The sequence below is a fragment of the Sander vitreus genome, chromosome 5 (genome assembly GCF_031162955.1).
Source record: "Sander vitreus isolate 19-12246 chromosome 5, sanVit1, whole genome shotgun sequence".
Classification (NCBI taxonomy): domain Eukaryota; kingdom Metazoa; phylum Chordata; class Actinopteri; order Perciformes; family Percidae; genus Sander; species Sander vitreus.
The window spans coordinates 26,572,306-26,588,767 of record NC_135859.1 but is presented as its reverse complement, the minus strand read 5'-3'; the positions used below and the strand labels follow the sequence as shown (position 1 = coordinate 26,588,767).

The following is a 16,462-nucleotide window of genomic DNA, read 5'->3' as shown; positions in this document are numbered from 1 at the left end:
TAGGCAGCCGAGGAAGTGAGGAAGAGAAGAGAGAGGAAGTGATTTGTTGCTGTTGTTGCTATTTTCAGGATTCTGATTGGCTAACGTGGGCTTGAGCTTCTCATTACACTGCCCCCTACAGGTTTGGCATGCTCTTGACGGCATACATACACGGGTACGTGTAAACGAATACTTTTTCTGAAAACTGACAGCTGTGCAAGATGTTATTTTTGAAAACGGAGAGGTTGAAATGTCCGTTTATGAAAATAGCCAGCCACATGTAAACGTAGCATTAGTGGGCTCCACAATGATCTCGTTGCTCAATAGCACACTTGCCTCAAACAATAAATTCTCCATCCACCTGACATTTTGTGGAGCGAATGAACTTTTCACAAAAAAGGTACCAAACGGTCATGCATTCATTCACTTCTAAACATGGAAACAGTGAAGTTTTAATGCTTTTTTGCAGACCTGTCATTCACTTAAAGAAAATGCATAAGCCAAAGAATACAGCCACAAAAATAACTTTAATGCAATGGTGATTTGAATGCCAGTAGCCATGAGGCTGTCTGAGTGAACAGACTGTGAGAGTATATTGCATAGGTTGTTAATCTGGGACAGTCCTGCATGAAAGCTGAGTGAAAACAAAAACCTGTGACTCCAACAATCCTTCATTGTCCCTAAGCAATAAAGTTCATTTTGTTCTTTTCTGTTGACCATTTTAAAAAGGTGTCTGCTGCATTTCCTGTGGACATTTTTAGAGAAGTAGAATCTCCCAATGTTTGTTTCAAGATATTAGGGGAGAGTTTTGTATGCATACTAATGCAATGCATGAAGGAGGTGAGACAGTCACTGTGGCTATGATGAAAGTCCACTGCAGTGCAGAAAGTGTGCAGAGAGGCTTCCAGAGACGTGTGTAGAAATCCTTCTTCAGGCAAACATGTTGCACTACTTTTAAATCACACTGAGACCTACCAGTCCAAAGCACATTTTACAATGGTTTGTAAAAACAACATTTGAATCATTTAATTTTTTCACATTTGTAGATTAGCTTCAAGGTTTGCTAAAAATGTTATAAATAAGAACAAGTAACTAGTTTGGCGTCGATATAAATAATGTAATAATACATAGTTCAAACAGACACTTCTGTCTAAAAACATTTAAATATTTTCAAATATTGCATTTACGAAACCATGTCTTGTAGTGCTCATAAAGTTCTAGACAGATTAGTTAAAGCCATTTTTAAATGCCAAACTAGAAGTGGGTGAGCAGAGGTTTGCCATAACAACAGGTTTAGAAAAACAATCTCAGCCTCCCTGAGCAGAAAGTCACATCAATACCACATTTAAAATATTGAATAAAAACACTAAAAAGCTTGGCAAAACACACCACCCTCCATAATCGTTTTTAACTCTCGGTACTGGATCTTTTAAGTACTCAACGCAAACGCTAATATTGTAGAACACACTACCCATTGCAGTTAACACATCTCAAACACTCAAATCAAATATATTTCTTTACAGGTCAATAGAACTCTTTGCTATTGCACAGAAATACAGGGTCTTTTTCAAATGGGTACAACTAATGAAAAGGCAGGTTATATAGTGACATTTTGGTTTGGTTTGACAGCATAAATGTTCACTGCTCTCAAAAGAAAAAAAGTAAACCAAAAGACCAACACTGGTTGTGTCTCAAATTCTATTATTTCTTTGTGTATGAAGATGCTTGCACCTTCGCAGCAAAAAGTGAACACGCATCTTCATCATTCAAATTAAAAGGTTAAAAAAGGCAAACCCCTTTTGATTAGGCTCAGCTTCATTTAACATCCCACTACAGCTTTTTGAGACAAAACATGAACCCTTCTTTTAACTTCCTCAGTGCTGCAGTGAGTGATATCCATAGAGGTGAACAAGTGCTAAATGAGCGCAACATGATAATATGACATTCAAGAGCACATTGACAATAAACACACAGGCCTAATACATCATTTTCTTGTAAAAACATGACTAAGACACAAAACAGTTTAGTGTACAGCTTCTGTCTAAAAAAGGCAAGAAAGTCAAATAAATATTCTTGAAGAAGTTCAAGGACATATGTTCTCCGCTTTAAACTGAGAGGCGGTCGACTTAAAATGACCTCACAGGCATGGACTAAGATAGGAGGTAATGTGTCTGAAAGCCCATTTTTAACGAGCTAAACATACACCCAACTTTGACCACCAGCCTCTCAGTTACAAGCAGTTACTTTGATAAAAACAAAGACAAAGGGAGAATAAAAACAAAACATGATAGTGACAGAAGTCTTCCACACATTCACCACAGATAAAATGTAACAATTTAAAGAGATGGACAAAACTGTAATTGATATTTAAATATTGCAAAAACATACCAAAACAGTTTTCTTTGAAGTGTAAACATTAAATTAATGTCTGATGTCATTTTTGCACATGGAGAAATTATATAAAATAAATCATGTCTGTCACGACTATAAATTGTTCTCATTAAAATGTAAAAACAACATACTAAATCTCTTGTTTTTATTACTGTAATAATGTTTATGTTAACATTGGTTTTGTATAAGTGTTTTTACTGTACTGTTATAAATAGGTATATGTGTAACACCTTAATTCATACTTTAACTCCTCCAGCTTTGTCTTTACAAGGCAAAAAAAACAATACTTGTGTCTCTGCCACACTCAGATACACATACTTCCATACTCACACACACCCCAATATGGTCGAACATACACACAAGCTGCCACAGTCACACAGGGGGGGGGGGGTCACCGGGAGGCTCTATGTGCGATTGAGGGTCTGGAAGATTCTGGATATTTGGAGCATGACGGGGCCAGTCTCAGGGTCGTTCATCCACTGGGTGCTGTTCAGAGGATTCTCAAGCATGTCTTCAAACGCTGCGTACAGACACAAGAAACACTGGTTAAAAAAAAACAAACAAAAAAAACACATTCAACAAAACCAGCAGCCTTTACAAAGTCTTTAGAATTATATTTAAAAACATTGTCTCTCATATTCTGTAAGATGCAGTCATTTTGTTTGGGTAGTGTATTTTGTTTTGTCGGTTTACAAAATCTCCTACTGCTCTGGCTTATACTATACCTAGCAGGGTCTTGGGATTGGTTAGACCCAACTGGACCACTGGATTCTCCAGAATGGCTTGGAACAGCGGGCTGTTGGTGTCGATGCCTTTGTCTAGATCTTCTGGAGAAGGTTTCCTGTCTCCCAGTAGCCACTCACACTGCAGGACGGAAAAAACCAAAATGTACTTTCTGTTTTTGGAGAAAAAAAAAACTGATATCTTCATAAAAATTTTTTTTTAAAAAGTCACAGCGCAGGATTTGAATTTAGACTATTAGTCTTAAACTAATAGTATTCTTTAGAATCAATATAGTAAATCCAGCATTGGCGAGTTTTAGCATCAATGGGCTAAACATGGCCTGTGTAAATGGCTGCCAGTATATGTAGATCTATAGTTAGTATAGCTTTCCATCAAAACAAAGAAAGTGAAATCATTAAGTCAAGCCAATTTGATTTATATAGCCCAAAATCACAAATTTGCCTCAAAGAGCTTTACAATGTGTACCACATATATACTTTTTTTTGCAATCATCTATCTGCTTGCAAGTCTGATGAGCTAGGAATAGCATCACAAACATTTGGTCAAAATAGAGAGCCATTTCTCAACTCTGCTGTATTTTTTCAGGACCAGCTTGCGAACACTACGGTTGTGGATGTGTAAACCTACCGCAGCATCCTGTTGGTTGTTATTCACCCTCAGAGCATCAACCACCTCCTTCTCATCAAACCCCATCTCCATCAATGCAATAACAGCCTGCAGAAACAAAGAAAAAGACGATGCGTTTAGTTTTTGAACGTCTTCTCAGTCTAATTACAACAACATACACAGACACAGTTCTGTGGAGCCTGGCAGGTGTCAAAACACAAACACAGTGTGTACACAGTGAAATACGTAGTTGGGAACAAGTGTTGCAACCACTCAAATGGTAGTACGTGGGAGTGTTATGTTGTAAGATGGTGGTTTGATCACTTTTCTATTTTTGAAGATACTAGGGAGCAGTGTTCCTTTGGAAAACAGAGGTACATTAAGCTCTACAATTAGGGAAGACTGAAACCAATCCACGTGATATAAAATCCTATGACTAAAGCCGCTAACACTTTATATACATGAGTGCACTAATAGGCTGCCTCTATTCATCAATTCCAGTCCTACATACTGTATGTTAGATGATACAGTTAAAGACAGAGCAGTAGCAAAAAAAAAGTAATTTCACTGTTTTATCGGGTAAAAAGAATTCAAGATTTTGGAGCGGAAATTAATCTGCGTTGAATCTGCCCTGTCTGTAGGTTTTGGGCAGATAAATACCATCTTCCTACAAAATACTGAGTAATGGAAAGCTCCGAGATGAGTTATATAATGGCGTTTTTCCATTACATGGTACCTGCTCGACTGGCCTTTTTTAGGTTAGGTTTTCCATTCCGAAAAAAAGTCCCTGGTACCAGCTAGGTTCCAAGCGAGCTGAGGTGGTACCAAAAGGTGACGTGAAAACCTGCAGACTACTGATTGGTCGGAGAGAATCGTCACTAATCACTGCGTCATCGTTGCTAGCGTCCTGAACAAACCCGCCATTTTTAAATAGTTTAGCCAGCGGTGTTTTTTTTTTGCTGCCTCCAGCTTCTTTTGAAATGAAAATGTGTCTTCTGGCTGTGGCAACAGCCACATGCCGAGAGTCAAAAACAACACACATTCGACGTTGTGTTCGTTTTTTGTGTGTGTGTGTGTGTGTCGCGTTAGGTCACGGCAGTTTCCTGTGGCATCGCTATGACGACCAGCCACGCTCGCCTCAGGCATGAGGCGGTACTAAATCTGCAATGGAAAAAGGAGGACGGGGCACCGCGTCCGAGTCGAGTCGAGCAGGTACCACGTAACGGAAAAACGCCATAAGTATGTAATAGTCAAAGTACTGAATGAGAGCTTCGACAGGATAAAGCTACTGACTCTTGAGTCCGGTCTGAACTCCCGTTTCCTGCGGATCCTCTTGAAGATCTCTGTGAGCTCGTCCTGCCTGCTGCTCTCTTCTGTGCTCAACTGGCTGGAGAGGCTGCGGAGAAGGTTAGGACCGGAGGCTGCGGCTGCGGCTGCAGCTGAGGCTGAGGCTGCGGCTGAGGCTGAGGAGCCTGGTGTGGCAGCAGCCGTGGCTCCTCCTGCCCCAGAAAAGTCCTGGCCAGGTATAGGTGTGTCTACAGAGGGGTCATCTACATGCTCGATCAGCCACTCCATTGCCTGGGTGACTGACATGCTGCAGAATGAAATGATCAGTTGAGAGAAGAAAAATAGGTTTCTTTTCTAGATAAATGATGTAGACATATTCAGTATCAGTTGTGAGGGAGTTGTTATTTAACCAACTCTGACTTACTGGTTCAATCTAAGAGCTTTGATCGCTCTGCTCTCAGGGAAACCCATCTCAGTGAGCTGCTGAAGGGCTGTTTCATCCACCCGGTCCTCTTCATCTTCATCCAACATTGCTACAAGATGCAGAAACACAAAGAGATCAGAGTACTGGCACTAAGGGTTGGGCAATATGTTTGAAATGTCTACAACAATAAACATCAGGATCTATTTTTCCAGCAACAATACCCTTAATACAATACATATCAATATGTCAATACAGCTCAATTGTAAAAACTAAAACAATACATAACAACATAACATAAAAGATCTCATACCTCCTTTTGTAAGTTCTAAAATAAAATACACTTTTGGAGAAGTGGCTGAGTGAATTGAACTGTTGCTTCACAGCAGCCAATTTGGGCCTTTCTGTCATAACAGTGGAGTTTGCATGTTATCCCCAAAGCTCTGGTTACCGCCCACATGTCAACTAGAAACCCTGTGCTGCCCTTAGATGTAAATGTGTTTGTGTGTAATACACTGCCAACTTGTCCAGGGTGTACCCCGCCTTTTGCCTAATGTGAGCCCCCCACACAGTCCTTCATAGCATAAGAGGTCTAGAGCATTAAGGGATGGATTAATTATTGAATTTCTGCCATGTTTTAACAAAAAAATGTCTTCTCCCGATGCTAACTTTCCTGACTTGGAAATAGTTTAAAAAGGTACTGTAGGCTTTACCATTGGCCTTTTTGAAAAGTTCTACAGCGTCAGGGTTCAAGGCAAGAAGCTTCTGGGCGACTTCAATGAGAGAAACCAGGATTTTTCGTAGCTCCGTCTGAAACTAAAACACAAATGCAACTAAAATCAATAACATCTGTGCTATTTCAATGGTCTAAACTTGTAGAATAATTCTTATTAATTGAATCTGCATGTTGGATTTAACTTTTTTTTATACACTCGGTAAGCTAAATTAATTCCAACAATAACCTTACATCTCTGATGTTATGCTGGGTAACAGTGCGGTCTGTGTGACGTGTGGACAGGTTGCCGGTGGCTTTCAGAATTGCATCTTTGTCTGGAGCCTTGTTATCTTGTTTCTTCTGTGACGACCAGGATAAACAACAAGGACAGATAATTGAAAGCAGGCAAAATAAAGCCAACACATTTCTGATTGCGCAGAGTTTTTAAATAAGGATGAAGGCATGCTTAATGCTTTCGGTTCGGTTTTCATGAAACCAAAAGTTGATTAAGTTTACCTTTTCATCAGAACTAACGTCTGCCATCTTGGGAGCGGTTGGCGGCGGTCTTTTCTTTATGAGCAGCAAAACCTCTACAACATTTACGAAACATGGTCAGTTCATGGAAAACAATGTAGGATTGTCAAAATACAAAACTTGTCAAAAAGATTGTTACATACCTTTATCTTTGAGATTTTCATCAGCGACAGTTTTAGTGTCTGTGAGGACTCTCTCTGAAGCAGCGTGTATTAGTTTATGGTGGGTGAGTGTTTTGGGGTCTTCTAGACTTCCATGAACATACTATAAATCAAGCACAATATAAAGCATCTCAGAAATAAATAGCAATTTTTGTGTATAATAATTTTTTTTACAATTATATAAAACAGACAAGTAGCACGTGACATTAAAGAAGCTAGACGTATGTCTGACATTTTTTACTCAATAACTAGTAAATGATAAATCAATTATCCAGATTGTTGTCATTTCATTTTCTGTTAATCAACTAGAGCTGAAACAATGAGTTGATTAGCCTAATCAATTGACAGAAAATGTATCTGCAACAATTTTGATTGATTCATTGTTGAAGTCAAATATCAAGTAAAAAATATTCTCCACTGTGAGTATTTGCTGCGTTTCTCTTTGACATATCATTGTAAATTATATATCTTTTGGTCAGACTAAACAAAACATTTGAAAACCTAACCTGGGAGTGTGAAATTGTGACAAACTGTTTTTATCCTTTTCTGATATTTCATTATAGACTAAACTATTCATTTAAAATGCAATTAATCAACTAGTTGTTTCAGCACTAAACCTACACACCGGTAGGGTATATGTGCAGTTTACTGTCCCAAATTCCCCATACGATGTCCTTAATTAATTATGAACCTGCTAAACCACCTGTGCTACCCTAACCCTTACCCTACCCCTAACCTGTCTCAAATAAGACCCTCATCATTTGGGACACTCAGTTTTTGGAAAATAATTTGGGATACTGAACTGCACGTATACCCACAGGTAGATCCAATAAAATGGTTAATTAAAACCTGGAATCTGATAATACATTTTAACTTCCATCATGATGTCTGTACCCATGTGTTGATGTTACACAAAATATGTCATTGAATCTGTACATCTGAATCTGTATTTCCTAGGAAGTCATGAGAAATGACTACCACTTGAGGTTATGGTATAGGCCATAGAAGGAGAAGTGAGATGAGCTGTGTAATAATAGACACAGCCAGTAAAGCAGCATGCCTCTCAGGCTAGCCACTGGGAACAGCAAAGGGGCAGAGTCGGACTAGCTAGCTAGAGAGGAGCAGCCAACCTGCTAAATTATAAATAGCAAGGTCTACCCAGTTACTATAAATACAAAGCCACTGACACCGACACCGACACTTTACACAGAGGGCATGGTAGACTGCAAACACCCCAAGCAGGGGAGTGACAGGACAAAAAAGCAACAAGGGAGACACAAACAACCCAAAAAACCTACATGTTTCAAGCACTTCTCCTTCAGTTTCTCTACAGTGGTGTCTTCCGTGACTTCCTCCAACCACTCCGTGCCGTCCATGGTGCAGATGTGTATTTTCAACACTTTACCGGCGAATATCTTCTCCTCTTGGACAAACATAGCTGCAGTCTTGAGAGTAAAGAGTACCAGTCCAGTGACGTTAGCTAGCAGCAGTTGCTATATGTGCTCCTGGCAAGCTAGCGTGCTAACGTTAGCACCCTGCTAGCCGTCGTTCCGTAAATCCGCCGACAACGGAGCAAGAGAAGGAGCCGATTAGCTGAGGGCCATCTTCGGTTTCCTCTGCCGGTTTTCGGTGCAGTGGCAACCGATTAAAATGTTCAGTGACCACCAAGTTGTTTATTATTCCCAGCGAACACACAAGCAACCAGCCAGCAAGTACCCTATTTTTACTGTATGCTTGAACTTTGAACTTCAACGATGCTACGACCGGTGCATTGTGGGAGCCGTAGTTCTTTTGAGTCACAGGCTATTCAGTGGATAAAAATCAGCCTGGTTCAGAAAACTCAACCCAACTTCAAAAACACACTGATAATAGGGATAACAACAAAACAGCGCAATGTCAGCATCTATGGACAGTCGCACAGTCCAGGGCCCCAGACCTCGAGGAATCCCAATGTAGGTTACTGTGTGCCAACTGTTTTGTTTAGAAATATGCACCACTAAAGCACAGTATAAACTGACACAATAAGGATAATTTATTTTCTAAATTAATCGATTAATAATTTGTTTACAAAATGTGAAAAGACTGAAAAAATAAGGTAACCTCTTCAAATGTCTAGTTTAGTCTATGCAACAGACCAAACCCCAAATATACTCAGCTTACAAGGATATGAAAGAGAGGTAAACAGAAAATCCTCACAACTGAGACATATCTGGGTTCTGCTTTGTTACCTGGCCATATATGGTGAAGAGGGCCCCTGTGTCAAATCATTAAAGCGCCCATATTATGCTCATTTTCAGGTTCATAATTGTATTTTAAGGTTGTACCAGAATAGGTTTACATGGTTTCATTTTCAAAATTCACCATATTTTTGTTGTACTGCACAGCTCTCTCTCACTGCTGCAGATCCTCTTTTCAGCTGGTCTCTGTTTTAGCTACAGAGTGAGACCTCTTTTCTTCTTCTTCTTCTTCTGTACTATCTTTGATTGCACTCGCACATGCAGTAGCTCAGATGTAGATCATGTCAGCTAGCTAGCTTCATAGACAGTAAAAGAAAGGCAGTACTTTGCTATTGAGAACGAGGTAGCATGCTAGCGTTAGCTAACGGTTGCGGTTAGCCAGCTCATTTCGGCTTGTGACGTCACAAGCCGTGCCGATTTTGAACAGCTCACCCGGAGACTGAAGGCAGGACACATTCAGAAACCGTATCTCACTCAGAACAGCATGGATGGATTTTTTTCAAAGTTTGTATGTGTGTGGAAGCACCAGAGACACAAAAGAACACCCCAAATCCCAGAAAAATGTGTTTTTTCATAATATGGGCACTTTAATCATTTTGATACAAATCATTTTTGGTATCATTTACGCACCTTCATTATTTCCGTTGTGTGCTAAGCCGTTGCTAGGTTTATGTTTAATCATATTGCCATACAACAAATGTGGGGGTCAGGTAGTATTCTATGAAGGACCACCACAAGGGTCACACAAATAGTAATAAAGCATTTTATTAATTAATAACTAATTGTACAATAAAATATGCTTTCATAGATTAGAATTAACATTTTCTACAATATGCACAAGCTGCAGAAACAGTGCAGATGGACCTTTCATTTAGGTGAGTCAATTATAATACCACCACTAGAGGGAGACAAACTAAGTAAAATAAACTCAGCAAAAAAAAGAAACGTCCTGTCACTTTCAACTGCTTTTATTTTCATGCGTAAAACTTTGTATGAACATAAAAAAATTCAACTATTAAGAACTAACCTGAACAACGTTTCACAGACATGTGACTAACAGAAATGGAAAAATGTGTCCCTGAACAAAGGATGGTCAAAATCAAAAGTCACAGTCAGTATCTGGTGTGGCCACCAGCTGCATTAAGTACTGCAGTGCATCTCCTCCTCATGGACTGTATCAGGTTTGACAGTTCTTGCTGTGAGATGTTATCCCACTCTTCCACCAAGGCACCTGCAAGTGCCTGGACATTTCTGGGGGACATGGTTCTCGCCCTTACCCTTCGATCCAACAGGTCCCATACGTGCTCAATGGGATTGAGATCCGGGCTCTTCGCTGGCCATGGCATAACGCTAACATTCCTGTCTTGCAGGAAATAGCGCACAGAATGTATGTATGGCTGGTGGCATTATCATGCTGGAGGGTCATGTTAGCATGGGCCTGCAGGAAGAGTACCACATGAGGGAGGAGGATGTCTTCCCTGTAACGTTCTGCAACTTTTGATTTTGACCATCCTTTGTTCAGGGACACATTTTTCCATTTCTGTTAGTCACATGTCTGTGAAACGTTGTTCAGTTTAGTTCTTAGTAGTTGAATTTTATGTTCGTACAAAGTTTTACGCATGTTAAGTTAAAATAAAAGCAGTCGAAAGTGAGAGGACGTATATGGGCCTTTTTTTGCTGAGTATATTTGTACTTGGCCCCTTCAGCAAATGTAAAAAGATAAAATGAAGTGTGTATGAAAAGAAAGGTCACATTTTTGTTTTTTAAATCTATCAATTGTTGCCTGGAACTATCAGATGCATGTACTTATACTATGGATATTGTACTAGATCTAGAATTATTTAGCTAATCCATTGTTTCACAGTGTGTCTGGAGAATTTTTGAGATTTTGTTAAGTAATTTAGAAGAAAAAAAAGGACGGTCATAGGTTCAAGACACACAATTGCCCTTTATTATAACAAGAAACGTTTTTTTACAGATTGAAAATGAAAAGGGGAAATACATTTCTTGCAAAGTATAACTTTATAAGAGGAAGGAAACATATTGCAGATATTACAATTTCACTACAACCTAATACATTTTTAAATTATAACATTTAGCAAACTATACCAGGGAGTGTCTCAAAAGTACTGAAGCGGAGACAACTGAGAACTTAGCCAACAGTTTTAACCAAAGTGTAACAAAAACATCTCATAATATGCACACATGGTTGCCTCAAGTGGGTTTTTAATGTGTTACAGAACAGTAAATAAATATGAATTTATAAAACCTCAATATTTATGAATTTTTCCTTTTATGAGAAAAATGTCTCTTAACAATATATCATATCTATTTGTATATAGTTCAAATTTATTTATGCATAAGGGACAGTAAAATACAAAATATATATTCTGTTCTGTTTGACATTTTAAAGGCTGTGACTGGTGCAAGACCTATCTAAATTGCATGCTTAAGACATCAGATTTCTTAAACAAAATCTTGCTTACAAGGGAAATGCATAACATATTTACAGAAGAACACAGCCATAGGCTCAAACTAATAGGAGGGATAAGGGAAATGAAGTTTCCTTTTCCCTCTGGACAACAACATACACTGTGGCCGACGGGCCAGTTCTCAAACACCAACAGATACTCAAGCCTGTCTTAACTGCCAATCTCCAAGATGGCGTTATACTGTACAACATATCAAATCTCCACCACATCTCTACATATGAATGCAATCAAATCTGAAGGCACAACATATTGTTGTTCCATTGAGTCAAGAAATGTACACAACTGTTGAGAGTGTAACTAAGAATCACATGATATTTAAAAAGGGGGAATTGTGAAAACATACAGGACCTGTGCATATAATACAGGACACGTGTTCTGTTAACAGTCACAACTTATTTATCATTGACCACCAGAATATTTCCCACATAATAGTAACACTGAAACTCCAAAAATGTGCTATATAAAATGCCCCATACTCACAAGTTTATTTATAAACAAGATTATACAAAAATAACACAATATATAAACAAAGATTGAAAAATGATATGGAAAAAGCAAAGACTAAAAATAAATACCCAGTGTGTATGCTGCGGCTTCACTGCAGAAAAGTAATGCTAAAAGAAAAGAGTCTCTAAAAGGACTTTCTCCTGTGTATGACCCAGCACCATGGATCCCCGAAATTTCTGTAAGCAGGCAATGTGTATAAATAAGGCATTAATAAATAAAAAGAATGGCTGAAACACAGGTGTTGCTGTTAGTATAAAAGCATATAAAAATGTCCTATTAAATTGTGTTTACAGCTTTGCCATTTTCTTCTTCTTTTTTCAACAAGGAGTGCCTTTTTTATAAAAAAATATACAGCAGCTCATCTGGGCGCAATCATACAAGCTTTTTATTTGAACTTTTCAGGTATATGTCCAATCTGAGACTGCATGCTGGTCGGTGGACTTGAAATGCTCTCCGACCAGTCGGACATGTTGGAATGAGGAGATGAACTTGACCACTGATCGGGGGAGCTGGGGGAGGGGGTCAGAAAGGGGTGGTCAGGCACCTGGACCTGATGGTTTGGGGTGTTGTCCATGGGCCCTGAATAGCTGTGCTGGGAGGGTGGGGTAAGGAACTGGTTGCTGGGCATTGACTGGTTGATGGAGGAGGGCATAATCTGGGTCTCCTGTGGCAGGATGGTGTGGATGGGTATGCTGGAGTTGCCGGTGCCTTGCTGGAGCTCTGGGGAACTGAGCTCCCCGCTGATGAAGTTCTGGCTGTTGGTCGTGTTAGAGTTCTGGTGCTGCAGCTGGATGCTCTGTTGTTGCTGCTGCTGCTGCTGCTGTTGGAGCTGCTGCAGGTTCTGCATCTGCTGCATCTGCTGAGCCTGCTGCTGCATCATGTGGGGCTGTGGAGCCAGTCTGGTGCTCTGGATCCCCTGGTAGGTCATCATCTGAGACAGGCTGGTGTTGGGGTGGCCGTTGTGGAGGGAGGTCATCATCCCATGCTGCCCTCCCGGGTGCAGACCTCCCTGACCACCTGGTGCTCCTCTCATTGGGTTGAACTGGCCTGGCTGGCTCATGTTGCCGTGCATCCTGGACAACCAATCACACTGGCCATTTATGGCGCCCTGGACACCGGAGCCAGACACAGGCAGATGGGTAAGACGGGGAGGCAGGGGGTCAAACTGCATCCGAGCTAGCTCCTGCTTGTTTGGCATCACCATGTGGTTTACGGACAGGTGTGGATCAGACATACCCTGCAGGTGGTTCAAGGATACAGATGGCGACTGCTGGAAAGGTGAGGTCATCATGGGCGGCGAGGCCACATCAGAAACATAGCCGTGTGGAGACTCCAACGAGTCAACTGGTGACAGAACACCTGAGCCGTCCAGGAGGTTCCCGGATTTCCCATCCTGCGAATTCTTCTTCTTTACCTTCATGTCTTTGCCCTCCTTGCAGCCGATGCCCTTGGCGCTAGGCTTACGTGCCTTTTTGCCCTGGCCTTGAGGCTGGGGCTGCTTCATGCTACCCATGTAGCCGTTGGGCGAGCAGAGAGGGGGTGATAATGTGGTGCTGAGTGACCCATGCATGTGAGGACTCCGTACCAGGTTGTAATCGTCTAGCAGCCGCACAATGTCATGATGCATTCTCTCCTGTGCAATGTCTCTGGGTAGCCGGTCCATGTGATCAGTTATTTCTCTGTTCGCAAAGTGGTCCAGTAAGACCTTGGCAGACGCGTAGCTTCCTTCCCTGGCAGCCAAGAATAGAGGGGTTTCCTCCTGAGGCAGACAGAAAGAAGACAACATGTTAAGAGATACACAGATAGGCGAAAAATTTTATTTCGGAAAGATGTTTCACTATTGTTTTACAGAACTAAGAGCAGCTTTTTTACCTTGTTGTTTTGCATGTCCTTGTTGGCACCGTTCTTGAGAAGCACAATTGCAGCCTCCACGTTATTTACTGCTGCGGCCCAATGTAGGGCTGATTTACCTGCAGAGACAAAAACAGAGTTATTAGATCTTGTTAGAATTGTTCTTTTGATGCATTTAAGGCTATTTAACATTTGACTACATTCAGCACTACATTGCAATTACTTTTAGGCCCATATATGTGGCATAAAAAAAAAGAATCTTTACCAAAATCATCGATTGCATTGACATCAGCGTGGCAGTTTATGAGCTCCTCCACCATGCCCTCCACTGCTGCCAGCCTGGCAGCCAAGATCAGCGGTGTAGTGCCATCATGCATGCGGGCATCCAAGTCTGTGGCGCGGTTTCTTATCAGAATCTATGGAGACATATAATAGGTTACTCCTTTTAAGCTAAACATGATTCCACTGACATAATCTAAGTTTCCAATTTAAAAAAAAAAAAAAGTACAAATTACCATATGAGTAATTTTAAGTAATTCTAACCTCTGGTAATTCTGGTCTGCAATAGTATGCAGATAAATTGACAGCTATACTTTTCAGGGCTGCAACTCGATTGACTGCAAAGTGACCAATTTATCGACCATAAAATGTCAGAAAAATAGTAAAAAAATGACAATCACAATTTTTCATCGCCTGGGTGATATCTTCAAATTGCTTGTTTTGTCTGACTAACAATCTTAAACCCAAATATATTCAATTAAATAGCATAGAAAACAAAGGAAAGCAGCACCTTTGAGAGCTGGAAACAGCCTAATGTTTGGTGAATGATATATTGACTAATCCTTATTTTAATTTCAGGACAACTATTATAATTATACCACCCAGGAAATAATTGGGAATTAAATTTGGCATATGAGAACCCACCTGGAACACGCCCTGGGCATCAGCTGCCACAGCAGCATGCAAAGGCGTCCTGCCCATGTTGTCCTGGACGTTGGCATCAGCGCTGGCCTCCAGCAGGCGTTTGGCAGCGTCAGAGCGAGCGTAGCGGGCGGCCAGGTGAAGAGCGGTTTCACCTGTGCGGTCGGTCTGGTTGTGAAGGTTAGCGCCCTGGTAGATGAAGTCGCTGATCACATTGGCAGACGCATCCTCCTCTTCCTCGCTGTTGCCTGTTTCTAAACCTCCCCCGCTGCAGGATGCAATCATCAGCGGTGTGAATCCATCTGGACAGAGGGGGGGTGGGGGAGAAGTATATGAAAATAAGCCACTTGTAGGTAACAGACTGCACGGTCAGCACAACACAGGCCCAGTAACTGCTACAGGAAGACAGGAGCCTGCACTTCAAAGCAGCAGGCAGATCAAAACCAAAGAAACAAACAAATCGAATGGGGATCTGACACTTTTGCCTGGGTTCAATCATCACAGCTCTCTCTTTTTCAATAATGGATTCTGATCAAGGCCCCGGCACAGGAGACGCTTCAGAAGAAAAGCGAAGCTAGGGGGATAGAGGCCGGGGCTTGCTAAAGCTACACTGCTGCAAAAACGAAGCATTAATATCTAACTGTGAGAGGCAGCTCAGTCAGTCGACTTGAATAGGTTTTCTCCTCTTCAAAAGGATAGCAAGCCCCAGATCTCGCAGATTTGGTCGATTCAAGTGCATCGATCCACGACGGGGAAAAAAGTGTGCTCTCAACTTGTTAACCCCGTTACTTTGATTTTCATAGCTTTTCTTCAGGGAGTTTGGCACTTACTACAAAATTGGGTTTTTGCATTTGATGCCTTCATTGGTTTTTGTAATGTGAAATAGAAAAAAAACAGAGGCCCATTACTGGTCAAATGATTAATCTGATCAGGAATCAGTGTTTTCCCCCAGGCGCCTGGCTTCCAGCCGGCTGCTTTGAAGAAGATCCTTTACCCTGAGGACATGGGGCTTTAGCAACTCCTACATGCGCGATTACACACACACACACACACACACACACACACACACACACACACACACACACACACACACACACACACACACACACACTAGAAAGGTGAAATGTGTTCTCAGAAAATGTGTGAATTAAGTCAGACACACACACACACACACACACACACACACACACACACTAACATGCACCTCTAGAAATGTTTGTTCAAAAAGTTATGCATTAATCTGCTAAATCCTTTTTATTATCTATTGTGATGTTGTATATCAAAATGCATTTAACTCAGACCTTGTTCCACTTAACACAGTATATAATAGACTTTGCAGATTGGTCCTTGGTTGTCCTTATCTCACTCATCACTGTATAATGTATAATGCACTTAATTGGCCATCTCTAAGTAGTAGAAGACACACTCACTGGCTTCAACTTATATTTAAATGTATTTATTTCAATTATCCTCCTTATTTAAAACAGTATATTGTACCTTATGCCTCAAACTATGAAGTTTGGCACTCTACTCAACTCTACTTCTCTGTCCTGCGAGTTAAAAAAACAATTGGCAAAAGAGCTTTTAAGTTTAAGGCTCCAGCAGATTGGAATAAT

At 40.7% G+C, this 16,462-nt stretch overlaps 2 protein-coding genes across 3 annotated transcripts in view; both read right to left on the bottom strand.

Moving 5' to 3' along the window:
• Positions 1–487: 487 nt before the first annotated feature.
• ubac1 (UBA domain containing 1) lies at positions 488–8,594 on the bottom strand. Its single transcript, XM_078251301.1, has 10 exons — positions 8,137–8,594; positions 6,821–6,941; positions 6,660–6,733; positions 6,396–6,503; positions 6,142–6,244; positions 5,432–5,540; positions 5,014–5,314; positions 3,742–3,828; positions 3,096–3,234; positions 488–2,890 (listed from the first exon to the last, which is right to left on the bottom strand). The coding sequence occupies exons 1-10, from the start codon at positions 8,272–8,274 to the stop codon at positions 2,775–2,777; spliced, it is 1,296 nt and encodes a 431-aa protein (XP_078107427.1). The 5' UTR covers positions 8,275–8,594; the 3' UTR covers positions 488–2,774.
• Positions 8,595–10,999: 2,405 nt separating this feature from the next.
• The window catches only part of notch1b (notch receptor 1b), a 47,285-nt gene continuing 41,822 nt past the window's right edge, over positions 11,000–16,462 (bottom strand). For both annotated transcript variants that reach the window (XM_078251299.1, XM_078251300.1), the window contains exons 31-34: positions 14,850–15,148; positions 14,191–14,341; positions 13,947–14,044; positions 11,000–13,833 (exon numbers count right to left, since the gene is read on the bottom strand). In XM_078251299.1, coding sequence (XP_078107425.1) covers positions 12,460–13,833; positions 13,947–14,044; positions 14,191–14,341; positions 14,850–15,148 — 1,922 coding nt within the window. In that variant the 3' untranslated portion in view covers positions 11,000–12,459. The remainder of the gene's footprint in view (positions 13,834–13,946; positions 14,045–14,190; positions 14,342–14,849; positions 15,149–16,462) is intronic.

What these genes read in the sequence shown, in the direction of transcription:
- ubac1 (XM_078251301.1), bottom strand. Translation starts at nt 8,274, where the DNA reads ATGTTTGTCCAAGAGGAGAAGATATTCGCCGGTAAAGTGTTGAAAATA. An exon ending in ACGTTAGTTCTGATGAAAAG is followed by an intron (nt 6,504 to 6,659) that starts GTAAACTTAATC and finishes TGGTCGTCACAG; the next exon opens with AAGAAACAAGATAACAAGGC. An exon ending in AGTTCAGACCGGACTCAAGA is followed by an intron (nt 3,829 to 5,013) that starts GTCAGTAGCTTT and finishes TTGTTTCTGCAG; the next exon opens with GCTGTTATTGCATTGATGGA.